This window comes from Giraffa tippelskirchi, chromosome 5 (genome assembly GCF_054371585.1).
Source record: "Giraffa tippelskirchi isolate mGirTip1 chromosome 5, T2T-mGirTip1v1.2.pri, whole genome shotgun sequence".
NCBI lineage: Eukaryota > Metazoa > Chordata > Mammalia > Artiodactyla > Giraffidae > Giraffa > Giraffa tippelskirchi.
The window spans coordinates 112,930,323-112,955,780 of record NC_137279.1 but is presented as its reverse complement, the minus strand read 5'-3'; the positions used below and the strand labels follow the sequence as shown (position 1 = coordinate 112,955,780).

The window sequence follows — 25,458 nt, the reverse complement described above, 5'->3', positions numbered from 1 at the left end:
GCACATCATACATTGTTCTGCTCTGTCATTTTCATCTCCTTTACTTCCATAGGCAGCCTGGGAGAGTACTAAGTGCAACTCTTTTTGCTTTGCCAAGTTAATGATCACTTATCTCCTTAATACTCAGTTTCTTTGATGAACTTTTTGATGTCCCAAGTAGTACTTGGATGTCTCATCTGAGACCAAGCTCTCAGTAAATCTGGAGCTCTAAAGTGCTAACCTAGAACCTGCAGAAGAAGAGGTATTTCTAGAATTATTTGCCTGAGACATTGATTGCTAGAAGACTGCTCGACTATTAGTGTTAGCGGAGATTACCCAGGTTGGGCCATTGGAGTGACACAAAGCTTAGAGGAAGGGTCATGAGGAATTGATCTGTCAAAGCTGCTTGGTGCAAAAGTCACTCACCACTTCGTCATCTTCCACCAGCACCATATCATAGGCACTGAGGGCTGCACAGAAAATGATGCAGGTGACTCCCTCAAAGCAGTGGATCCACTTCTTTCTCTCTGATCTCTGCCCTCCCACATCAAACATCCTGAGAGAAAAAACACCTGTTCTTAAATGTATACCCAACGTATGACCCACATGCACTTGCTGTTTACCTCAGAGAGATGGCCATCTTGGGGCCAGTTAGCAGTAAGATGGGAGGTGGAGAGGAAAGAGGGGGAAGGAGTAGTAGTTCAGATGGGGCTTTAGTGAAGGCCAAGAAGCATTCCTATGCCCCCTTTTGGGGTATCTGACATGTTCCCAGGGAACAATGTACTCACCTGAAGTTTAAGTCCTTGACAGAAAACTTGGTTTCAATGATGCCTGTGGTTTTGACCCTGGATCGTAGCACATCTTGCTCATTAGGGAGGTAGTCAGGGGCGGTAATTCGGTCTAATTGATTCAGGTAGCTGGAGAAAAGGGATTGTCATTGATATTAAATTTTCCACAGCCGAAGTCAAGAAGGGTGAAGGGTGTTACCAAAGGCATATAACTGTAATATGGTGATAGAACCAGCACGAGAATCTGTATTGCTAAATCTAGGAGTGTTTACTTCAAACCCTTCTCATGTGTCCTTACAAAAGGAAGTTAGGTTGTCAGATAACTTTTCCTTATGTTTCATCTGACTACAAAGTTTTCTAGACTCTTGAATGAGACTTGGTGGTTTAAATAAAGGGTCACCGACCTCTGGGATCTAATGCCTGATGATCTGAGGTGGAGCTGGTGTAATAATTACAGAAATAAAGTACATAATAAATGCACTTGAATCATCCTGAAACCATCTCCCCCCTGTGCCCTGGGTCCATGGAAAAATTATCTTCCATGAAACTGGTCCTTGGGAGCCACTGGTTTAAATGGGTGTCAAAAGTTCTATCAGGAAGCAGGAGTAGATTAAAAGGGATTTCAGAAACATATGAGACATGAACCAGTGCAGTGCATAGATGTTGTATATCAGGTTGAAGGGAAAACATTTGAGATAACTGAAGAAAGTTGAATGAACACTGACTTCGATATTTGATGACATTAGGACTTACTGAATATTTAGGTGTGATAATGTGACTTTTTTTTTAGGAATATATTTCTAGCGATACATAAGGAAATTTTTAGGATGAAATGGTATATCTGAGTTTACTTCTAAATAAACCAATGGTGAATGGATATAAAATGAAACAAGACTTGGCATCAGTTGGTGACTGCTGAAGCCAAGTGATTGATTGTATTCTTCTTTTGTATATGTTTGACAGTTACCATTAAAAGTTAAAAAAAAAGGCAGATATGAAATGAGATAACAGAGAAAGAAGAAAAGTAAAGTAAATATATGCCAGGGCTTTTCACATTTAAGTTCTCATTTAACCTCATAAACCTTCAGGTTTCATATCCCATTTTACAGATGAAGGAAAGATCCAGAAAAGTTAAATAACTGGTCCAGGACAAGAGGCATTGTGAGTATATTATAAAAAACCTTCAACTCTGTGGTCAGATAGACCTAGATTTAAATCTAGCCTCTGCCATTTATCTGTGTGACTTTGGGTAAGTTAATTTATTTCTCTGAACCTCAGTTTTTTTCCTCTATAAATGGGACTGATAAAAACTACTATCTACCATGAAGACATATTGTACAGATTAAATGAGAAGATGTACCTAATGCACTGAGCAGTGTCTAGGCCTGAGTGAGGGCTGCAAGGACAGTAAATGATAACTTTATTATTAGACCAGGTGATAGAACAGTGGCTAAATCCGGGTCTTTTTGACGCTGAAGCTTATACCCGTCTGTGAGACCGTACTGTCTGAGTAGGATTGATAAACTGTGTACCATATGTTTTGGAAAGCAGCTTTGCAAAGTTGGTGCTCTCTAACCCCTGACCACAAACTTCCGTGGCCGTTTGTGTCCTTTGCCCTGGCATCTTGACATAAGATACTAGGGGTGAAGGAGAGTTTAGGTTCGTGACTTAAGTAGAGCCTGGGTTGCACTGAAAGGGCCATCATGAATAATGCCTCCTAAAGGAGTATGTGGCAGAACTGCAGGGCTGTATTAGTATTCATGATTCTGAAAGAAGAGGCTCTGTGTTTGACTTAAGACAGGGACTGAGGGCTGTTAACAGAGCACCTCTGTTTTGGATTTTGAGTCTTCAGCTTTGTAGGCTGCACTGGACCAATGTTAAAGCAATACAGCGTGAAGGGAACTGGGGCAAAGGTCTCAAAGGCATTAAATTCAGAGCACAGTAAAACACTGTTCAAAGCCTAACAAGACAGGTATACAGGCTGAATTCAGTCCTTGGGTCTCCATTTCTCAGGGCCAGAAAATTTCAACTGGCTGAGATTTCTCCCAGAATGTTGCTGACACCTCATCCCACCCTGCCCCCAGTCAGAGTCTTACTAAGATGCCGAGTCATTGAGCTGGTACTCTGCAGCTCTGTCAAAGCAGGCTTGCACCCCACCATCCTTCCACAACTTCCTGATAACCTCCACTAGCTCAGGAGGCATGGTGCCCTCTTCAATGGAGTCAGCCAGGTTGTTGAGCTGTCGCCCATCATCCTGTAAGGCAGAAATCAGGATCAGAATTACATGGGAGTAATGACTTTCCAGGAGGCTTTTGGGAATTCTGAAAGGAAAGCATTTTGCATTCTATCAAAGCCTTAGGTGGAGGCGGTGTTCCACAAAGATTCTAAGTAAATACACTGATTATTTTCTGAGGGTGCTTCTGTGATGTGGAGGGTGGCAGTATATCCAGCCCTGGGATGTCTGGTGGATAGCAGAGATCCCAGGGGCTTCCTCTGTGGTGTTTTCATCTTCCATCCTTGGTCCAAATGTGAGGGTCCTGCCAGGAAATGTGGGTCCTCTGCTACAGGGAGATTGATTTAAAGACCAGACTGACCATGAAGTGGACAAGATGGTAGACAGGAACTCAACCCCTTTGTTTCTTCAATTATTCAAATCTAGGAAAAGGATAATACTGGAACTAGGGATTTAGCTTATGAAAGTTCCACACTCAAGGCACGGAACCTGAGGGGAGCAATTTAAATGGTAAAATAAGACAAAAAAGCAGAGGAAGCTGAGAGCAGATTTTTTAATGAGCACTTACTAAGGTAAGAACTGCATGCTTTGCTAGGACTGAAGTAAAGATTTGAAGCTTAGCAAATGAGCTTTCCTAGTGGCTCAGATGGTAAAGAATCTGCCTGCCAATGCAGGAGACTGAGGTTCATTCCCTGGGTCGGGAAGATCTGGAGAAGGGAATGCCAATCCACTACAGTATTCTTGCCTGGAAAATCCCATGGAGAGAGAAGCCTGGTGGGCTGTAGTCCATGGGGTTGCAAAGAGTTGGTCATGACTGAGGGACTAACTTCCACGTTTTTCAAGTGGGATTTTAGTGACATAAACCTTTTTCTGACGCATGTTTCCTCATAGCTTGTTGGCTACTGGTCTGTTTCTTCTCATTAGCCTTTCCTTCCACCCTTAACCATATACCATTAACCACGTACCACACAGCTCGCTTCAGCATAGTCAATGCCCAATGTGGGCATGGCCCGGATGATAGCCAAGATGGATTGCAGCACATTGCCATAGATGATGGCCTTGTACTCCAGGCATTCTTCTGGCGAATAGCCATCCTGATGAATAATCCTGCAAGAAGACACCCAGCTATTAGTTGGACCCGAATAACCAGACCTAAGGGATTGGGAATCGGGGAGGATTTAAAGGATTGTAAGAACCCAATCTCTCTATTCATACTGCTGTCCCAGAGTGGAGAGTGAGGGACACGGTGCATGAAGATAAGGGACATTGGGAATAAGGTACTTTATATTCTTGACATCTGGGATCCTAAAGGCTAAAGAGCCCTTTATCCTTGGCCTCTACTGACTCCACTGACTTCTTCACCCTACCTCAGTCCTGTGGGGCTTTGTTCCTACTCACTTCATCTGTTTGACGATAGTGCTCTTTCCTGACTCCCCAGCACCTGCAGGGAGAAATGCTTATGCTTCAGATTTCCACCAGTTCTCCCCAACCCTCCAGTAGACGGCCTGGGAGAAGTCTAAGCCACTGCTCACTTGGGAGCCTTTTTAGGGGAGAACATACAGGGATGCTGACTACCTCAGTGTGCACCAGCCTTGAGCTCAGGCCATTTGATCTGGAATTGGAGGAGAGTTTCTTAGCATCTGCACTATTGACATTTTGAGTGGATGAGTTTTCTGTGGAGGGCTGTCCTGTACCCCCAGCCAATACCCACTAGAGCCCAGTAGCATTCCACTCTTCCAGTTGTAACCACCAGAAATGCTCTCAACGTTTCCAAATATCTTGCGGTAGGGGTGCAGGTATGCAAAACCTTGTTGAGAACCACTGGTAGATTCAGGGAAATTCCTTCAACACAGTTCTGCTCTGCCTGTTTTTACTCAGGAGTGATCTTGGAGCAGGATTGTGGCGAACTCGATCACTTCACTGAAACACTTTACTATCTCACTATTTCCCTTATTGACTAAAATGTTCTTATATCCTCATTCACACTTCACTCTCCCTCCATCAAAAACCTGCATACCCTTCAACCCTCTCCCCCAGTCTATACTATCCCTGATGCCTTAATACCGCCCCCCACCCCCCATCCCCACTCCATCACTTATCCTGTGCTTGGTTCCTCTAAGCTTCTTATCCTGAATGTAGAAGAAAGCTGCTTAGGCTTAAAAGCTCTCCCAGTGGCCTTGCCATCTCTTTCTCCTTGGTAGCCAGTCTGCTTAGAGAGGTGTGCTTTTCACTGTGTCCTTAGCACTATGCCACAGATCAGCTGAGGAAAAGGAGGTGCCTTAGATTGGGGCTCTAGTTCCCAGGCACCTCATGGGCTTGGACACCCAGCCAGCCAGCGAGTCTTCTGCTATAAAGATCTTAGCTGCTCCAGCTTGCCTACCTCTGTACTACCACTGGGTTTTTTTCTAGGCAGGTTTCCCAAACTCTAGTGTCTTAGTTCTATTTACAGCCATGACCAGTTTCTGACTGAGGTGCTTTTCTTTTTTCAGCACGAACCTGTGATCTGCTTAGGAGCTCATCAAGCTGATGAGCCTCCCATCTGGCAGGGGCTTTAGAGGCAGTCACTGAATAGAAAGCCAGGAAAGGACTTCTGTAAAGACTCCATTCCTTCCCACTCAGGGCTCCCCACTTCCAACATTTTTAAAGATTTTTTTACTGAAAGCAAGGAGAAGGAACCGGTAAAAATCATATTCCTGAGTCTACATGACACTGACTATATGGTAGGACTTCTCTATCCTCTTGAATTCATTGACTCAGAGTTCTCTGACTGCAGACTTGGTTAAGTGTCTGCGAGCCCAGAGTTCATGGTAGTTGCTAAGCTGTTAGGTGTTAGGTTTGGTAGATTTGGAGATGGGTGGGTCCACCCTGGCCCTTGCACTGTTCCTGGTTCAAAGAAGAGCAAAACGATTCCAGAGTAACTTTGGTAGAACATCTTGGGGCGGCTGTGCTCAGCCCTAGAGCTCCTGATCCCCTAGCCTGAGACTGCATGGGGGAAAGACAAATAACCTTCCATCCCTCCTCCCCACATGGCAGGCTAGAACCCACCTACCATCCAGGATAAGCGGGAAGGAGCAGTACCTTCTCCTCTGGCTCATCGTCCCATCTTGCTCACCCAGCAATAGCAGCTTGACGGTCTTGGCTTCCTTGTCAGCATCCTCCTGCAGCTTCTTTTCTAGCTCTTTGGACCTCTTGGCCAGTTCTTTGTCCTCAGCACTGGCTCCACTCCCCATCTTTCATCCGTCTCCTCCTCCGCGGCTTCCTCCAGTCCTTAAGCTTCTCCTCCAGGGTTTCCTATCTGAGAGATGGGAAGATAAGGAAAAATAAATTGGGATCGAGTATCAGTTTCTTGGTCCTCCTGAAAAGCCAGTCTGTAGGGAGCTGGGTGAGAGAACAGGCGCTATCTTCTTGTACCCTGCCTGTCTTGCCTGAGACTCCTTACCCCAGCCACAGACCTACTTAAGTCTAGGGATTGTAGCCTTTATATCTAGCAGTGTGATGGGCTAAACCAATTAAGAGCTCAGTATGACAAAGGGCAAAGACTTAAGCGTTTCTGTAACTAGGGAAGTGATGTGCGGGATTCTGACACAGGAGGTTAGGATGCAGATACTGGAACTCTCTGGAGTAAGATAATGGTTGGCCCCATACTTTGGAGGGGCTGATCTCCTAAAAGTCTCTTCCTAGATGCACTTGTATACAGCTAGAGATTAGAGGTGAAGAGGAAGCTCTCCCCATGTTGTGACTCCAGAATTCATGGCTTCAAGGCTTCAAAGCACTTCTTCCATCATAGCAGGCTGGTTCCTGGCAAGGAATCTTTGTTTAGGGTTTGCCCTTTTTTGGAAAGATTAGAAATGTTCCTCCAGCTCCTCCAGCAGCTGCTGCACTAGGAAGCTATTAGTGTTACTTTATGTTGGCTCGTCTCTTTTTACATCCTCCTGTTATTACCACTTAATCATTTCGTTATTACCGGTTTTACAAATGGGTTTCCCCAGACCGAATTCCTCCCCTTGGAGGTCAGGTACCAAATCTGATTCATCTTTGAATCCTTCAGATCTTGTGGTTTATTTGTGGATCCTCCGTGAAGGTTTGATGGATGAAAGAAGAAAGGAAAATGAGTATATGGTAGAGGGAATGGGGCTGGTGGTGGTTTAGTTGCTAAGTTGTGTCTGACTCTTGCGACCTCATGGGCTGTAGCCTGACAGGGTCCTCTGTCCACTGGATTCTTCAGGTAAGAATATTGGAGTGGGTTGCCATTTCCTTCTCCAGGGAATCTTCCCAACCCACGAATCGAACCAGGGTCTCCTGCGTTGCAGGCAGATTCTTTACCAACTGAGCTATGAGGGGAGCCCAAGAATGGGGCTGCTTACCTATTAAACTCACCTGAGGCCTATCTTCACTTGGCACATGAACTTGGTGTTTATTGTGGAGGGTTTGTGTTGCCTCCAGAGTGCTTCTTTGGAAACTAGACTCTAGCCTCTGGCTCCTCAAACGTCCAGGCAACCCTTCCTCTGGCTCTCATCCCAGCTGCCCCTTCCCAGGGAGAAATGAGAGTGTGGCATCCTAAAGTTGCCTCACAGACATATTGAAGACTCTCCTTGGTCATCTTTCTCTAGGCCAGTTATTTCAGTTTACTTAAATGAGTTGCTGTGGAAGCTCCTCAGAGGGACATACTGTAGAATATCACTACCCAAAGTGTTGTGCAAGGGCCCCCACACATCACCTGGGATCTTCTTAGAAATGCAGAATCTTAGGGCTTAGCACAGACCTTCCGATTCAGAACTTGAATTTTAACAGGATCACAGGTGACTCTAAGGATACTAAAGATTGGAAAGCTCTGCCCCAGGGAGTACTAGAGAACCGTCTGTTGTTTTCTTTTTCCCCTCTGACTGGCTAAATCATAAGAATTACCTGAGATGCTTGTTTCTGTATTTCATCAAATCTTAGATGGCACTGATTGGAAGATCATTCTGATTTCAAAGTTGTTAATACATACATGTTTTAAAAAGAGTATGTTTTGAATCAATAAGTTCCAGTTGTTATTGTTTAGTTGCTAAGTTGTGTCTGACTCTCTTGCATCCCCATAGACTGTAGCCCGCCAGCTCCTCTCACCTTGGAATTTCCCAGACAAGAATACTGGGGTGGGTTGCCATTTCCTTCTCCAGCAGATCTTCCTGATCCCGGGATTGAACTCACGTCTCCTGCATTGGCGGAGGGGGTTCTTTACCACTGAGCCACCAGGGAAGCCCTGTGTTCCAGTAGTAATGCCAATCCCAGAGCCTGAGAAACTGTATCCTAAATTAACAGAGTTTGAAAAATCCTGATCTAGAACAGTGGTCTCAGCTTTTAGTGGAGATTGAAATTTACTCAGAAAGCCTTTTTAAAAAATACTGATTTAATGAGTCTAGAGTGCAGTCCAGGCATGAAAAGTTTAAAAATTTCCCAGGTGATTATAACATACAGCCAATGTGGAGAGCCGCTGACCTTGAAAGATTTAACTTGCTTATTCCTCTTAGAGTGGAATTGTGAAGCAGTGGCCAGGTAGACTGAGAAAGTGGGAGGTAGAACCTAGGTCTCCTTACCTGCTAGGTACTCTAAGCCATCCCTAATCATCTTCTTCCTTTCTACTGCTTCTTGCCTGCATATTTGGGTATCTGGCTGAGAAGCCCTGGGCCTAGGGCCCAGACTCTCAGGGCTGATGAAGAAGAAGGCAGCCGCTAAGGTGCCTTCCACAGTGATCATCTTTTCCCAATCAGAAATTGGCAAGTGCTTACTGAGGGAAAACAGGAGAGTCTTTGAAATTGTGACCGGCTTGGAGTCTTGGCTATAAAGTTTCAGTAATTATACCTCACCAGCCCTGCCTGACCTACCCACAATATCGGCAACTTATACCCAGGGGCAGAGCGGTGCTGCAGCCTGCACTGTTCAGAGCAAGGGGCGGCTGGGAACTGGGCTAGACAGTTAACATTGTTCATCTCAGTTAACTCACGCTAACTTCAAGGTAAGTGCTCTTGTCCCCAAATTACAGACCAGATAACTGTGACTTGAGGGTTAAGTATCAATAACTTGTTCAAGGTCATATAGTTTAGTAAACAGACCAGGTGATCTTTCTTTCCACCGCCCCATAAAAGCAGCCAGTGAAAGAATGTTGGGCAAAAACGGCAAATGCATGAGCTCAATAACAGCCGCACTTGTATTGTTAAAGGAAGCGCTAACTTGTTTCACAAGTGGGGAAAATGTTTGTGCTTGTTCCTTTTTCATCTGGGTTTCCCTGTGGCTCAGACGGTAAAGAATCTGTCTGCAATGCAGGATACCTGGGTTCAGTCCTTGGGTTGGGAAAATCCCCTGGAGAAAGGAAAGGCTACCCACTCCAGGATTCTTGCCTGGAAAATCCCATGGACAGAGGAGCCTGGGGGCTAAAGTCTATGGGGTTGCAAAGGGTCAGACATGACTGAGTGACTAACACTTTCACTTTCTTTCTCATCTACCACCTCTGCAAACTTCTGTGCTGCTTCTGCTTGTTTCCTAGCTTGCTGGGATCCCAGTTTCCACTGCTAACCTGAGTATGGGAACTCCTGGCCATCGCCTGCCCTCTTAATTGTGTAGACCTGCTCCTGTGCATGGACCATCATGATGCCTCCTGTCTTCAGCTCCTGTGCCTTTCCTGTGGCTGGTTCTCCTTTATTATTGCATTTAGGTTTAGTGTCCTGATGGAGTCAGTAAAGCATGTAGGTGCTATTCCCATTTTAGAGGTAGTGAACTGAAGCATGGAAAGGTGATCCTCATGTTAATAAATAAGTTAGAATCAGCCAGAGCTCAAGTGTCCTAGTTCATAGCCCTTATAACAGAAACAAAATTTTTATCTTCTTTAGCAACAGACTTTACTGTTTGAGTATTTGCATAACCGGATTATTCTGAATGAAAGAAAAAAAATCACCATTTTCCACCTAAGTCCTGCTTTCTGAGTTAAGAGGAAATCTCAAGATCTGTCTTATACCCAGTGGTAGGGATTGTGGGTAAAGCCTTATCACCCAGCTGGAGTTTGGGGGCGGGGCCATGAAGAAGGAGGAACTTCCTTCAGGACCTTACAGTCCAAAGGAAAAGAAGGTGTAAATTCACAGAGAAACAACAGTTAAAGGACCACTCCAGCAAGTGCTGGAGAATTCATAGCTGTTTAAAACCTAGCCTCGACTCCTGGTAGGAAAGACAACTATACACACATCTCACTGGCAGATGGATAAATTCTATAGTAGAAGAAGGGAGGAAAATTATAAAATAAACAGACTTTCAACAGAAAAGCAGAACAACAGAAATGGAGGATAGGCACTTGGAGGAGAGAAAAGAGCATGAGAAAAAGCATGGAGGCATGAGGTACAAAGTGCTTGGAGAAGACTGGCAAGTTTGATGTGATGGGACTGGAGTAAAAGTGAAAAGTGCATGGAGGGAAGGGCTGGGAGATGAAAACGAGGAAAAGTGAGGCTAGCCAGTGAAGGGCCTTGAATGACAAAGGTTTGGCTAAAACTCATTGAAGACCTACAAACATAGTTGGATACTGCTGCCTGTTGCCATAAACAATGCTGGGTGGCTGGGTGGGGGGCTGGCTCCTGGTAGAAGCTGAGATAAAGAGCTGAACAGCTTGATTCTAGAAGGATCTAAGCATAAGGTATGGTTCGGGAAAGCGTCATGGCCAATGATTTCTTTGAGGCTGCCGGTGTTCTCTCCCAGGCCTACCATCTGCTGAGAGTGGTCTGGCCTCGGTAGGAGGCTGACATCACAAGTGAGCATCAGGCGAGAAGATAAGAGAAGCAGTTCTTCAGAGATGAGTGCATTGTCAGTGAGGCCTGGGGCTCAGGGAGAGCCATTCAAGAAACCATCTCGGTTACAGCCTAGGAGGTAAGGAAGCTTGCTTCAAGCTAAGGAAGATCTCAGAGGCTCAAACACAACATTCAGTCCCCAACATGAAAACAGCTAGAGGTCGGAGAGAATGACACTCCTTCATTTCCCAAACTGTTCTACATAGACAGTGAAATCCCACTAAGATTCTTGCTGATAATATGTAGGTGGGGAGAATGCTGCTTAACTGTAATCAGTGCAGACTTCCTAGCAGGGACAGCATACCGAAAGGCGTAGAAATAGGGAGGATTACAGGGTGAAGGGTGTGCTGTAGATAGGACTAGGGAGGGACAGGAAGGGACTAGTGAACTGGTTTGCCTTGCCACCTACGGGCTGGTTAGGTAGGTAGGTCTGGATTAAGGGGGAGTCCTAAAAAGACTTGGTCCAATGCAAGATACCTCCCCTTAAAACTATATCAAAATTTGCATTGTATCAATATAGATGACTTCCCAGGGACTTCCCAGGTGGCGCTAGTGGTAAAGAACCCGCTTGCCAATGCAGGAGATATAAGATCCCTGGGTTGGGAAGATCCCCTGAAGAAGGGCATGGCAACCCACTCCAGTATTCTTGCCTGGAGAATTTCGTGGACAGAAGAGCCTGGTGGGCTATAGTTCATGGGGCCGCAAAGAGTCGGACACCACAGAAGTGATTTAGTGCAAGCATAATATAGATGATATTCTGTGTGGTTTACCTGGTCCTTGATTTTTAATTTTTTTTAAGATTTATTATTAATTGTTGAGAGCCCAGCAGCCTCAAAATTCTTAAAGGCCCCCAAACCAATTTAGTCTGGGGTTAAAACATAGAAGAGTATTAAGTGGGTGGGGTGTAGAGGCTATTACAGATTTTCATAGACTTCTGTTGCTTTCCATTTCCTTGATTACAAAAATAATGGATATGCATTGTAGACAGTTTTTAAAATGCAAGTAAGCATAAAGAAGAAAATAAATATAACCCATAATTCCACCACTCACAGATAATCATTTGTTAAATTTGTTGATGTGGTTATTTTCTATGCATATGTGTCACCTAATTAGGACCATACTGTATTGTACAGATTTTTGCATCCATTTTTTCCCACCCTAATTTTACATTGTAAACATTTTTAACCTTATTAAGAAATTCTTCAGAACAATTTTTAATGGTTGTATTTCATTGTGTGCATATGACATAATATAAACATTTTCCTATTGTTGGACTTTCAAGTTTCCAACCTTTCTATGTGATAAACATTGCAGTTATGAACAATTCTGTGCATATTTTTCTTGCAGCTTTTTTTTTTAAGAACAAATTCCTGGAAGTGGAATTACTGTGTCAAATAATATGAACCTTTTTAAGACTCTTGATTTTTAGGTTGCCAAATGGCTTTCAGAAAAATTCTACCAGTGTTTACGACCACCAGTAGGACATGTGTGTCTCCCATCTCACTAACCACACCTTTGCCTGCTTTAGGACTCTTTTCCCATTAATCTTTGCTAATTTGATGGGTTAGCATGGTTACTCCTTGTTCTCGATTTAGTTTTATTGATTCTTTGTGAGGTGAACTTTTCCCTCCTTGTTTAGTTGTCCAGGGTGAAGAGCACTAGGCAGGGATCAATGGAGGCAATACCAGATTCAGGTAGAGAATAGGGTTCAGGGTCCACAATCCAGCATGGGCGGGTGGAGGAGGAGGCAGAGTTTGGGAAGGAATTTGGCTGCAGGGATGGTGAGGACTGGGAGGAGCTGGACAAACAGCATTAATACAACTGGGTTTGGGGACAAAGGGCTCCCACAAGGTGGAGAATAGGAAAAAGACTGAGCTGCTAATACATTAGGTCCTTTCCCCCACAGATTTCCTTTAAACCTGGTGGTAGGATTCTCTGCCACTTGGGAGTAGGGGTGCTGGTTGGGTGGGGTATCTGCAGTCCCCCAAATAGCCCAACACACCTTCTTTATAGACTACAAGGTGAATCAACTGAGAGTGTAAAGGGGACCAAGGCCAAGGACACAGCAATAATAGGAAACATTGAGTGTAACTAAAGCCAGGCACTTCTGTTAGTTCATTTATCCTAACAACTTATAAAGTAGGGTCTCACACTCATTTCATAGAGGAAATAGAAGAAGCACAGAGAAGTTAACAATATTCCCAAGGGCAGTCAGGAAGTAGGTGGAGTCTGGAATTGAATCCAGGCAATCTGGCTACAGAGCCTGAGCTCTTGACCAACAAGTACACAAATAAATGTGCGAATGGGAGCCAGAATTGCAGGGCACACCCTGCCCAGCTACGCCTGCCTGAGTAAGAAAACAGACGACCTAGAATAAGAATGCGCGGAAGGGCTTCAGCTAAAAGAGAATCCTGGGACTATAATAATAGCTATCTGTCCTTTGTTGGGCACTGGCATTTTGCCCAGCATCGTGCAAAGGTGCTTAACGTTTAATTCTCACAATAACCCCTTTGAGTGAGCTACTGCGATTACCCCATCGCTTTACTGGTGAGGAAGCTGACACACTGAAGTTGCCCAAGACGCTGCCGGTCGGATGCTGAGTGGCGGCTGTCCGCGTGGCGCCGGGGAGAGGGAAAATGGCGGGGGCGGGGCCGGGAAAGGGCGGGGCCACGGACTTGGCGGGGCCTGGGGCTGCGGAGGAGAGCGCGGTCGTTGGGGAGGTTTTGGTGGGGTCGCACCTGTTGCGTGACTTCCCTACGGTTCAGCTGCCGGAATCCGACCCCGAATACCCTGAAAGTGTGAGGAGAAGTCCAGTCGAGTTCCGGGTGCCGCTCTCTGGAGAGCACGTGGCCTGCCCGCCTCCCGAGTGCCGGGCTGGGGGGTCGGGGCTACGGGGTCTACAAGGCCAGTGCAGCGGCCCAGGTCTGCAGGGGGCCCGCCTCCAACCAGCCGGCAATTTTGAAAGACTGTCTTACTTCTCCCATCTCAGTGCCAGGGCAGGGGCCCTTGGAGCCACTTGGCAGGGTCTGGACCCGAGCCTTCCTCCCCTCCCCCGTGACCAGGTTTCCAGGCGGTGCAGACCCTGGAGAACAGACTCCCCGGTTCCCCCCAGGGCTCGGGCAGCATGGCCTCAGGTGAGTGTGTGCGTGTGTAGGGGGGCAGGGTCTCTGGGACAGAGAAGTGCAGTGGCCAGAGTGACAATAGGGTGGGCACTGCCTTCAGACCTAGCGAAGGCGGCCGGCTCCTGGGGAGCGGCCAGGAGAGCAGAGCCTGAGTGTGGAAAGACAGAAGGAAACGTCAGAAGCCATTGGGCTCTCTTTCCCAGACCCCAGAGAAAGCCCCTGCCTCCTGGACTCCTTGTCTTCTAAGAGGGCAGCTTCTGTGGACAGTGGAATTTTCCCAAGACAGGCTCCTCCCTACTGGACTGGGATTCTCAGTTCTACCCCATCCTCCCAGAACTGGGCCACCTGGGGCCAGGGGTTCAGATAAGGCAAAAAGGGGATTCTGCCCCAGAGGGGCTGTGTTTTCACGGAGTCCGCTGACCCTGAGAGAAATGTGTTCTGAGCCTGGGCTACCTGCGCTGGATCCCTCTATTATTATTATTTTTTTCTCCCAGGCTGGCTGGACCAGTTAGCCTGAACTTGGACTATCTTGCTCCAGAGCCCTGGCTCATAGCGGGGTTATTAGGGTGTTTGGGGCTGGCCCATCCCCATTCTGTTTCCTCACCTCCACCCACTCAGGCCCATCAGTTACCATCAGGCGAGTCACTCCAGGGATTGAGGAGCGGATGGGAGGGATAAGGGGCAGGGATGGAGGCCCCCCCGTCCTGAGGTTGCCTAGACAACATCAGAAATCGTGGCCAGGGCCTCTTCCGCCTGCGGGGCCTCCGCTTCCTGCATCAGTCACTCCCGCTGGGGGCGGGGCGGAGGAAGGGGTTGGATGTGGCAGAGCCAGGCCCAGCTGGTGCGGCTCAGACTACCCCCGCGGGCTCCGCGGCAGCCTGAGCCATGGCATCCTATTCATCTGGCCCCGGCAAACCCAAGGCCCAATATCCCTTTAAGAAGCGGGCCAGCCTCCAGGCTTCCTCTGCAGTACCAGGTGAGTGTATGCCTCCTGTCCTCAGTCTGGCCCTGCTCCCCACCCTCACCTCTCACCCAGGCCACTGGTCCCCTAAGGAGGGGGACTTCTCCTACACCTTCTCTGCAGTGATGCCGCTTGTCCTCTTCCCAGGGACAGCTGGCTTGGGAGGCAGTTTGGGGACGGAGGTAGGGTGCTGAGTGACTGGTTTCTGTGTCAGGGATTCGGTCCTCTGTAATGAGGAGTGGGCGTGGGTGTGGGTGCAGCAAGAGTGTATTTGCACACGTGTCTGTGTGTGCCTGTGCTAAGATTGTTTGCATGTGGAGTGTGTGTGGAGTGGGGGATGTGTGGGACTGACTGGTTTGCGGACTGGCCACACTGCTGGCGGCTGTGTGGTTACCAGGCTGTCCTCCTGAGGTTAGTTTCTCTTTCCAGGATCCCAGATCTCGAACCCTCTTACTGGTTGTCTGACATTAGGGCACACTTACTGCTGTGGGCATCCAGGGGCTGAGGGCTCAGCTATATCTGTTGTTTGCAGTTTGTTCATTTCTGGTCTGTCTTGTGAGCTTCCTCGGAAGTGTGGGGTGCCCTTGGGCCGGGCCAGTGTTGGGGCTCAGGCTGGGGCTGCTGCCCGCCTGCTTGTGCTCCTGCATCCTTTGGTTTGGCTCCCACTCCAGTAGACATCTCTGCACCATTTGGAGCTGGCAGCATGGTGCAGCTGTGCCCATCTTCCTGAGGGCTCCACTGCCCAGATCTGTGTTTGCTGAGGGAATCTACCTGCTGTCTGCTGATCTCAGGCCTGTGGCTAAGGGAAGCCTACCCCTACTTTGATAACCAGGTCAAGCCAGTGTTTCCTGTCCCCCCAGCAGCTGTCTGTACTTGTAGCGTGATTTTTCTTTTGCCTACCTTCTGTTTTTCTTATGCTCCTGAAGATGCTGGCCTGAGTTCTGTATTGGCCTGAGGGGCTCTGTTCTGTGCCCCCAGAGGGTGTGTCCCCTGAGGCTAGATTTGTCCACATTCGGGTGGTCGCATGGTGGGAGCAGCTGATACTTGTAGGTCAAAGCCTTGAGTAGTCTCTGCCTCCCGGGGCAGCCTTGGCAGTGAGTGAGGGGTTCTGGTCAAGTGGGTAGACAGGTTGGCAAGAATCTTGGAGTTAATGGGAATGGCTAGGGCATAGTCCCCTCTGACTTTTGGCCACCTCTCCCACGCTGTGTATGTGTGTGTGTGGTGCTGTGGCACAGACCTTGGGAAAAAGTGACCAGCAGGCAGCTGGTCCTCAGGGGGTGTGGTGGTTACTGCCTGTCTGTCACCTCTAGTGAGCCCTGGCAGTCCTTTGTGGTGGCCCAGCAGGCTGAGGGGATGGTGCTGCTTGCTAGGACCTGTCCGGGCCACCCCAGCATTTCCAAGGAGGCCCTGGGTCACCCTGCTAGAAGAGGTGGTTGAGATCAGGGCCTCTGTGTCAGTTCTGCTGACTTGATACAGACCAGTCCTGGGGGTCTGTGACGGGCCTCTCTGGAGGGGTTAGAAACGGGGAAGATTGTATAGGATCAGGGTTCTTGGGCGGAATGCAAGAACCTTAGGCTCTGCCTTAAACTCCGAGGACCGAGCTAGTGCCCATCTTTCCTTCCTTTTTCTGCTCTGCTCTCTTCCAAGTGAGAGATAATGTCCCTACCCCACCCATTCTGTTCCCTTCATGCTCTCAGTGCTCTGTGCCTTGGTCTGCGCGGGGACCCGAAGCTCCACCCACCCCCAGTGGGCGGGACTGCATGTGGGAAGTGTTTGGAGGGTGCCAGGAGTTCTTAATCACAGATGATGGGGCTTTCCAGAATGCTTGCAGAGCCATATCTCTGTGTGCCTTATGGTAGCTGTGGCTAGGGAGGGCAGGACCCCTTATCACCCCATTGTAGGCAGACTTGAAGCCTCCAGATGGTGGAGACTCGCCAGTAATTGGGAACAGAGTCAAACTTAAGTCCTCCAAATTCTAGTCCTATGTCTGAACCTCTCCTCCCGGGCATTTTGTCCCCGACAATAGGCTTGGAGAAGAGTTGGAGGTCTAGGGGGCCATGAACTGGTCTCTGGGGCAGCAGGGAAGCTCCACAAACTGGTTGCTCCCTGGACTAAGTGTCTACCCCGGCTGCCAGCCAGCACATCTCCCTAGCAGAGGCCCCGTCTCTCCCAAGGGATCCCATAGTCAGGGGCCAGAGGACAGTGGTGAGCAAAACAAGGCCACTGGGCAGAGGAAGCTGACCTAGGGCTGTTGGGGTGTGGAGCCCGGGAGGGCTGCTGCCCCCTCCTGCCCTTTGGTCAGCCAGGCCCTGCATGCTATCCCCCAGGGCACTGCATTTTAAGGGGGCTTGTCCCTTCCCTGCCAGCCCGCCCTGCCCATATCAGCCTGCCCTGCTCCTCCCCCTTGGGGGCCCCACTTTGGGCTGGGCCCTGGCACTGTAGAGGTTAAGGCCCTGTTCAGTTTGGGGGTTTCTCTTATCTCCCAGCTCTGCTACTCCTTCCCTTGATTTCTGTGCTCCCCTGAGCTTCCCCAGCCCCCTGCTTGCCAGCATCCCATGGTCTCCCCTGCACTCAGATGCACTTGGTACAGCCCGTGCCGGCCCCTGAGCTGTCCTGGGGGACTGGCTGCAGCTCCACTCAGCAAACAGGCGGGCAAGGGGCACAGGGCTGCTGGCCGGCACTGCCTGACTCTGCAGGTAGGACCCAGTCAGGCAGCAGGGTGTGTGTGGGGGGGGCTAGATCCTAGATCTGGGACAGATACCCCCTCTTCTTTTTGTCCAGCTGTGGGACAGGACTCAGGTTTCTGGGAAGCAGCCTGGAGACTTCAAAGCGCACCACCTGGATAGAGCCTCCAGTCCATCCCTGAGCCACAGTGGGGAGGAAGAAGGAGGGTGCTGAAGGGGAGTACCCCAGAGCTGGCTGGAGAGCTTCCTGCTGGGGAGGGTGGGTTGGGGAGCCCAGGGAGGGTTCTTGAGGGTGGGCTGGAAGCTCAGGCAGCCTCTCTAGACTCTTCAGCTTCAAAGTCTTTAGTGCCAGCCTCCTGTGGAAGCTGAGGAATCCTTCCCTCTGTGGAGAGAGACTCCAGCTGCCGATCCTCCCTTCCCCAGGCCCTCCCTAGGGCCTCCGGCCCAGATCCTGGGGCCTCTGAGTGGCGCAGACTGTTTGTGGCAGCTCCCTTTGGAGGGGCAGCCAGCAGTGGGAGGGACAGGCTGAGGCCAGGCCACATCTTGGCAGCCCTGGGGTCCTGGGGGAGAGGGCAGGCCTCCCGGGAGAAGGTCGGGGTCCTGCTCCCAACCAGGTCCCCCACTTCCTCTCCTCCTTTTCCCTTAGGGGCTGGTCCCCAGGCCAGAGCCGAGTGGCAGCTGTGGCTCCCCCAGGCTCTGTAGGTCTAGGTCAGCCTGCCCTCGAGAGGCCGTCTGCTTATCCAGAGGCAGGTCTGACCCTGGACTGCCTGCCGTGGAAGCTGTACGCTGGGCTTCGCTGGTGTGGATGAGCACCTGGAGAGAGAGAAAGAGTGTGAGAGTGTGCATATGTGTACATGGACACGTGGGTGCTGCCTGTAGCAGGTACTCACCTGGAGGTTCTCTCATGGCCTGATGGAGTGGCCCCTAGTCCAGGATTCAGATTTTTATTTCTGGAGTGAATGAGTCCGTTTGTTGTAGGGGCAGACTCTTAGCCCCACCCCTGAACCTGGAATGGGTGAGGGGTCCCCAGGCCAGACTGCAGGTGAGGTCCACAGATAGGCTTACGCCTCAGCCTCTGGGCGGGGCTGGCCTCTCTCTGAGGCTGGCCTGGGATAATGCCAGGGCCCAGGGCTTCCAGTGCACCCAGGCCCTGCCCTCCACCCATTGACCCCGCATCATTGTCTCCACAGAGGCCCGGGGTGGGCTGGGGGCCCCTCCACTACAGTCTGCCCGATCCCTGCCAGGCCCTGCCCCCTGCCTCAAGCACTTCCCGCTCGACCTGCGCACGTCCATGGATGGCAAATGCAAGGAGATCGCCGAGGTATCGCTTGGCACCACACCCTGCGTTTCCCCCACCCACCCCCGTTGCTGCCTCCACGCCTGGTCCCCTCTCCCTGCACCCCTCCACCTCAGCTGTCCCCTTACTTTATATTTGGCTGTGCCCTGATCCCTAGGTGGTCCCAAGAATCCCCAGCCCCTGTGCCCTCCCCGCATCACTGGACCCTGACGGCTCGGCCACACTGACCCTTCCTTCCCTCCTACCAGGAGCTGTTCAGCCGCTCCCTGGCTGAGAGTGAGCTCCGCAGCGCCCCTTACGAGTTCCCCGAGGAGAGCCCCATCGAGCAGCTGGAGGAGCGGAGGCAGCGCCTGGAGCGGCAGATCAGCCAGGATGTCAAGTAAGCTCCCAGCTGCAGAGCCAGGCGGCCACAGGGTAGGGGCTCGGCCAGGCCGCTGCAGGGTGTGGGGGCACAGCCAGGAGGCAGCTGTAGGGTTGTGGGGAGGGGCACAGGGTAGTCTGCCCAGCATCCTTCTGTTTCCATCTGGATGCTTTCAGAGCCCCATCATTGTTCTCTTCCAACCAGTCCTCCCTCTGGGCCACCCCCTGGGAGGTGGCACAGAGTAGTGGTGTACAGAAGCATAGGCTTTGGAGTCAGGCTTCTGGGCTCTGTCTGGTTCAGTCTTCTGCCCACCAGCGTGTCCTGGACCATGTTGCTTAACTCCTGGGTGTGTTTTCTCATCTCTGACGTGGGGCGAGAGCAGCCCGCATGGCCCAGAATTCTTCAGCCCTGTGAGGGCCACACGTGACCACATGCGCACGGCACCTCGTTTGGTGCAGGGCCCTGGCTAGGGCATGGGCCTCATCATGTGCCTGCCCTCTCCTCTTACCTCCAGGCTGGAGCCGGACATCCTGCTTCGGGCCAAGCAAGATTTCCTGAAGACTGACAGTGACTCGGACTTCCAGTGAGGAGGGCAGAGGGGCACGGGGGCTGCAGGGCCGGGGCCTGTCCCTCTGTTGCTTCTAGCCCCTCCCTTGTCCTCCCCACTTGTAGGCTCTACAAGGAGCAGGGTGAGGGGCAGGGTGACCGGGGCCTATGGGAGCGCGACGTAGTGCTGGAGCGGGAGTTTCAGCGGGTGACCATCTCCGGGGAGGAGAAGTGTGGGGTGAGTGTCCCCGTCCCTGCGTCCTGCTGGGCTCCCCCAGTCTGGGGCTATGGGGATAGAGGCTAGAGGGTCTGTTTCTCATTCTAAAAGCTGGAGAGACAGAGGCTCTGGTTGGGAGCTAGTCACCCTGTTGAGCATAGAATGGTCTGAGTGTTTCTGGCGTACAGGCCTCAGGAAGGAGGTGAGAGCGGGCTGGGTCTGGGACCAAGGAGAGTGAGTCCACATCTCTGTCTCTAGGTGCCCTTCACAGACCTGCTGGATGCGGCCAAGAGCGTGGTGCGGGCGCTGTTCGTCCGGGAGAAGTACATGGCCCTGTCGCTGCAGAGCTTCTGCCCCACCACCCGCCGGTACCTGCAGCAGCTGGCCGAGAAGCCCCTGGAGACACGCACCTACGAGCAGGGCCCCGACACCCCTGTGTCCGCTGGTGGGACCCCCCATCCCTGTCCTACTCCATGTGCCCTGGCATCCCAGCCTCCCTGAGCTGGGTGCCCAGGAACCTCAGCCTGGCTCCTTCTTCCCAGCCTCTTGGTGTGCAGGGCGGGGAGGCGGGGGCAGGAGCTGTCCTGCTGGGGCCTCTGGGCCGGGCAGCAGGTGGCTCGGAAGAGCCCTGGCCCTGACTCCGCCCTCCTCGCCCCTGCAGATGCCCCGGTGCACCCACCAGTGCTGGAGCAGCACCCTTATGAACACTGTGAGCCGAGCACCATGCCAGGGGACCTGGGCTTGGGTCTGCGCATGGTGCGGGGCGTGGTTCACGTGTACACCCGCAGGGAACCTGATGAGCAGTAAGAGGGGTGTAGGGTGTGCTGGGGGCTGTGGAGGGGTGGAAACTAAGGGGGACGGCATTGGCTCAGGAGGGCCCGCAGGGCCTCCTGGCTTGCTCTCCTAACTCAAGCTCCCCTTACACACCAGCTGCTCAGAGGTGGAGCTGCCGTATCCCGACCTGCAGGAATTTGTGGCAGATGTCAATGTGCTGATGGCTCTGATCATCAATGGCCCCATGTGAGTCCACGCCTGTCCCAGACACTCAGCTCCCCTCCCAGCTCGGATTTTTCCAGTCTGGCCCCAGACACCTGTCACCCAGTCTCACCCTTTCATAGTCCCTGAGTCCTAGACTTCCCTGTCTTCGGCTGCTGTCCCTTTGGCAGCCCCATTCCTGCACCCTCTGGCTCCCTCCCTCGGCTCTGCCGCCTAGGCCCTCCCGGGTGCCTCCCCGCATGCCTGAGCCCCTGCCTGGTTCTCCTCCTGCCCAGAAAATCATTCTGTTACCGCCGGCTCCAGTACCTGAGCTCCAAGTTCCAGATGCATGTGCTGCTCAATGAAATGAAGGAGCTGGCCGCGCAGAAGAAGGTGCCACACCGAGATTTCTACAACATCCGCAAGGTGGGCCCTCCCCACCCAACTGACCCAGCACCCCTGCCCAGCCTCACCCTCCACGGCCTGCCCGCCGTTTGGAGAGTCCTCTCCCATCCCACTGCCCAGGCCCCAGCAGTCCCCAGCAGTCCCCAGCAGTCCCTGTTCCACCGCAGGTGGACACGCACATCCATGCCTCATCCTGCATGAACCAGAAGCATCTGCTGCGCTTCATCAAACGGGCGATGAAGCGGCACCTGGAGGAGATCGTGCACGTGGAGCAGGGTCGTGAGCAGACGCTACGGGAAGTCTTCGAGAGCATGAACCTCACGGCCTATGACCTGAGTGTGGACACGCTCGATGTGCACGCGGTCAGTCCACGGCACAGGGGCTGAAGGGCTGGGCTGGTGAGCGGGCTGGGGTTCAGGGATGACCTGGGCTGGCCTTTCTCCCCCAGGACAGAAACACCTTCCATCGCTTTGACAAGTTCAATGCCAAATACAACCCCATTGGGGAGTCCGTCCTCCGAGAGATCTTCATCAAGACGGACAACAGGGTTTCTGGGAAGTACTTTGCTCACATCATCAAGGTGAGGAGGAGGGCAGCCCTCCCTGACTGAACGAGAGCCTGGGTGGCTGGGGGCTTGCGGGGTGAGTGAGAGGCGTGAAGAGGTCTGATGGAGCATGCCTCGTGGGCACGGGGACAGGGATGGGGGAGAAGCCTGAGGGTGACAGTTGCCCACGCGTGCCGCTCAGGAGGTGATGTCCGACCTGGAGGAGAGCAAATACCAGAACGCAGAGCTGCGGCTCTCCATCTATGGGCGCTCAAGGGACGAGTGGGACAAGCTGGCGCGCTGGGCCGTCATGCACCGTGTACACTCCCCCAACGTGCGCTGGCTTGTGCAGGTGCCCCGCCTCTTGTGAGTGTCCCTGGGCGTGGGAGGGAACGTGAGGGGCAGAGGTCATGGGGCCAGGGCTGGCCTCCTGCCCTCTGGGATGGCTGACCCTCCCCCATCCCAGCCGAGCCCTGGGAACAGGAGGGAGCCCTGGCTCTACTCACGGTCTCTCCAGCCCCTCTTACTCAGTACAGCTCAGAAGTGCTTCTGTGGTTCTGCCCTGACCTGCGCGCGCCCGTGTACCTACCTCTCGCCCACAGTGATGTGTACCGGACCAAGGGCCAGCTGGCCAACTTCCAGGAGATGCTGGAAAACATCTTCCTGCCGTTGTTCGAGGCCACCATCCACCCTGCCAGCCACCCAGAGCTGCATCTCTTCCTGGAGCACGTGAGGGGGTGGCCCGGGTCTAGGTGTGGGGGGGACACTGCCTCAGGCTCGGCTGTAGCTCTGGGCCTGACCCAGGGTCCTGGGCCAGGTGGACGGCTTTGACAGCGTGGATGATGAGTCCAAGCCCGAGAACCACGTCTTCAACCTGGAGAGCCCGCTCCCTGAGGCTTGGGTGGAGGAGGACAACCCGCCCTACGCCTACTACCTGTACTACACCTTCGCCAACATGGCCATGCTGAACCACCTTCGCAGGTGCCTGCCCTGGGCTCCACAGGTGCCGTGTCTCTACCCGCCTGGCTAGCTCTCAGTCAGCAGGCCTTGCTCCGGGCCTGCCCTGGGGCCTGCTGGGGCCACCTGACCCACCTCTTACCCCCAGTCTTGGATCTGACAGGTTGTTTCTCTGCCCCTGGGGCTCTGTAGTTCAACCCTCGCAGCCAAGAATCTACCCCTGACCCCTGGTCCTCGGCCCACAGAGTTACTGGGTGGGGGCTCAGGAGCCTGGGCGCACCAGGCTTGGGACCCAATGCTGTCTTCTGGCCCCCCAGACAGAGGGGCTTCCATACGTTCGTGCTGAGGCCGCACTGCGGGGAGGCGGGGCCCATCCACCACCTGGTGTCGGCGTTCATGCTGGCTGAGAACATCTCGCACGGGCTGCTTCTGCGCAAGGTCAGGCTCTGCACCCCTGCCTCCCCCATCCCAGAGGCTCTCCTCCTCCCTGCCCATCAGGCCTCTTCAGCAGCTGATCCTCCTCCTCACCCACCCCCAGCTTGGACCCCAGCCTCCACACCAAAGCCCCAATTCGGAACCTGGCTATAACCGACCCTCTGCAACTCCTGCCCAGACTGGACTGCCCCCCCACCTGCACTGTGGCCTGTACCCCCCCATAGCCAGGTGTCCTCCCCAACCTGACAGGCCCACCCTCCCTGTCGCCCACCCAGGCCCCAGTCCTGCAGTACCTGTATTACCTGGCCCAGATTGGCATTGCCATGTCCCCGCTCAGCAACAACAGCCTCTTCCTCAGCTACCACCGGAACCCGCTACCTGAGTACCTGTCCCGCGGCCTCATGGTCTCGCTGTCCACGGACGATCCCCTGCAGTTCCATTTCACCAAGGTCAGCACCCGGCAGGCAGCCAGGCAGGCGGGTGTCCTGGGGCTCAAAGGCCACCGGGACTGAGGGGCCTTGGGGCTGGTGCTGCCCTCTGCTGGTGGAGCGCAGCGTGCCTAGTGGTCAGCCCCTGGGAGGGGCTGGGCAGCAGGCCCTGGTGCACCTGCCTGAGGGAACCTGGCCCCTGCAGGAGCCGCTGATGGAGGAGTACAGCATCGCCACCCAGGTGTGGAAGCTCAGCTCCTGTGACATGTGCGAGCTGGCACGCAACAGCGTGCTCATGAGTGGCTTTTCCCACAAGGTACTGCACCCCCTCGCCATCCCTCTCCTCCCTTGCTCTGCATTTGGGAAGGTCCCAGGAGTGCTGGGCTTCCCCAGTGGCTCGGAGGTGAAGAATCTGCCTGCAGTGTAGGAGACTCGGGTCCAGTCCCTGGGTTGGGAAGGTTACCTGGAGGAGCAATTGGCAACCCACTCCAGTATTCTTGCCTGGGAAATCCCATGGACAGAGGAGCCTGGTGGGCTATAGTCCATGGGGTCACATAGCCAGACATGACCAAGTGACTAACACACAGACACACAGGGCTGCTGGCCCCTCAGAGTGGGCTGCAGCCCTGCACCTCACCCTGCCCCTCCAGGTGAAGAGCCACTGGCTGGGACCCAGCTATACCAAGGAGGGCCCCGAGGGCAACGACATCCGCCGCACCAATGTGCCGGACATCCGCGTGGGCTACCGCCACGAGACCCTGTGCCAGGAGCTGGCGCTCATCACGCAGGCCGTGCAGAGCGAGATGCTGGAGACTATCCCGGAGGAGGCGGGCATAACCATGAGCCCCGGGCCTCAGTGAGCCCGGCCCCTGCAGTGCCCTGCGTCTCGGCACCTTGCCCACATTCTGTCTGCAGACCCCTCCCAGCCTGTTACGGTCTCTGCATGTGTCGTTCTTCCTTGTTCTGTCCTGCATGTTTCTACCTGTGTCTGTCCCTGTGCCGCCGCAGGGTGAGTGGAGCCGCTTTGCCCTTGTCTTGGCTCACGTGGCACCTGAGGGCCCAGGCTTGAGGTCTGCCCCACCGGAAGCCCTGTCCCAGGATCCTCTGAAGCCTGACTGGTCCTTTGGGCATCTGAGAACTCAGGATGGTTGTGGAGGGGCTGGCCCCTCTAGCCCTTGGGGTCCTGCTTGGGCAAATTCAAGCTTTGACTGGGGTTTGAATTTAGGCCCCCATCTTCTTTATGTGGCCGAGGAGGTAGTCAGGTGTGGCCTGTACACGTATGTTGTTGTGGGCATGGGCTGCCTGGCATCTGTGAGCTCTAGCGGCTCCACGGCAGCTGGGACCGTCTGAGTCCCAGCCCTGGCTTCCTGGACTCGGGCCCTGGAGGTGCTGGACCACCACCTCTGCCAAGTCACTGCCCAGCAGCTTTCTCTGTCCTTTCTCTGGTCTGTGTGCTCCTCTGGTGTCAGCTTCCTGTGCCTCTGTGGGAGGGGGCAGCCGCCCTGTGCCACGTCCAGGGCCCTTGTAGCGGGAAGGTCCCGGATCTGCCACCAGCCCTGAGGGTAGTAACCCCACTGTGGTCCCCAGAGTTTTGACCACACCTGGATCCCCCCTGATCCCCTGTGTTGTGATCTGGACTGAGGCCTTTGCTGTGAAATGCAGTGTTTCATACAGTCCCATCTTTCCTAGTGCATGAGAAATAAAGATTATTTAAGTAA

General features: G+C 52.7%; 2 protein-coding genes across 17 annotated transcripts in view; one reads left to right on the top strand and one right to left on the bottom strand.

Moving 5' to 3' along the window:
* GNAT2 (G protein subunit alpha transducin 2) overlaps positions 1–14,636 on the bottom strand; it is a 17,248-nt gene extending 2,612 nt beyond the window's left edge. For 3 of the 11 annotated variants that reach the window (XM_081487083.1, XM_081487089.1, XM_081487094.1), the window contains exons 1-7: positions 14,535–14,636; positions 6,050–6,295; positions 4,399–4,441; positions 3,966–4,107; positions 2,864–3,021; positions 768–896; positions 406–535 (exon numbers count right to left, since the gene is read on the bottom strand). In XM_081487083.1, coding sequence (XP_081343209.1) covers positions 406–535; positions 768–896; positions 2,864–3,021; positions 3,966–4,107; positions 4,399–4,441; positions 6,050–6,230 — 783 coding nt within the window. In that variant the 5' untranslated portion in view covers positions 6,231–6,295; positions 14,535–14,636. Of the gene's footprint in view, positions 1–405; positions 536–767; positions 897–2,863; positions 3,022–3,965; positions 4,108–4,398; positions 4,442–6,049; positions 6,296–13,546; positions 13,599–14,534 lie in introns of all 11 variants that reach the window. The other 8 variants (XM_081487087.1, XM_081487092.1, XM_081487088.1 and 5 more) reach the window with 5 other exon arrangements.
* AMPD2 (adenosine monophosphate deaminase 2) lies at positions 13,326–25,458 on the top strand. Of its 6 annotated transcripts, none has more exons than XM_081487076.1 (19): positions 13,326–13,355; positions 13,871–13,942; positions 18,766–18,896; positions 19,121–19,251; positions 19,748–19,816; positions 19,906–20,017; positions 20,255–20,441; positions 20,658–20,799; positions 20,927–21,016; positions 21,268–21,397; positions 21,544–21,738; positions 21,825–21,956; positions 22,123–22,286; positions 22,523–22,649; positions 22,738–22,901; positions 23,195–23,315; positions 23,588–23,761; positions 23,946–24,056; positions 24,391–25,458. In XM_081487076.1, exons 2-19 carry the CDS (start codon positions 13,933–13,935, stop codon positions 24,598–24,600), a joined length of 2,400 nt encoding a protein of 799 aa, XP_081343202.1. In that variant the 5' UTR covers positions 13,326–13,355; positions 13,871–13,932; the 3' UTR covers positions 24,601–25,458. The 6 variants fall into 6 exon arrangements, with proteins under 6 accessions (XP_081343202.1, XP_081343203.1, XP_081343201.1 ...); XM_081487077.1 differs by lacking the exon at positions 13,326–13,355 and adding an exon at positions 13,496–13,606; XM_081487075.1 differs by lacking the exon at positions 13,326–13,355 and adding an exon at positions 13,496–13,606 and having other exon boundaries at positions 13,798–13,942.

What these genes read in the sequence shown, in the direction of transcription:
- AMPD2 (XM_081487073.1), top strand. Translation starts at nt 14,816, where the DNA reads ATGGCATCCTATTCATCTGGCCCCGGCAAACCCAAGGCCCAATATCCC. An exon ending in CTGATCATCAATGGCCCCAT is followed by an intron (nt 21,017 to 21,267) that starts GTGAGTCCACGC and finishes CCTCCTGCCCAG; the next exon opens with AAAATCATTCTGTTACCGCC. An exon ending in TGCATCTCTTCCTGGAGCAC is followed by an intron (nt 22,650 to 22,737) that starts GTGAGGGGGTGG and finishes GTCCTGGGCCAG; the next exon opens with GTGGACGGCTTTGACAGCGT.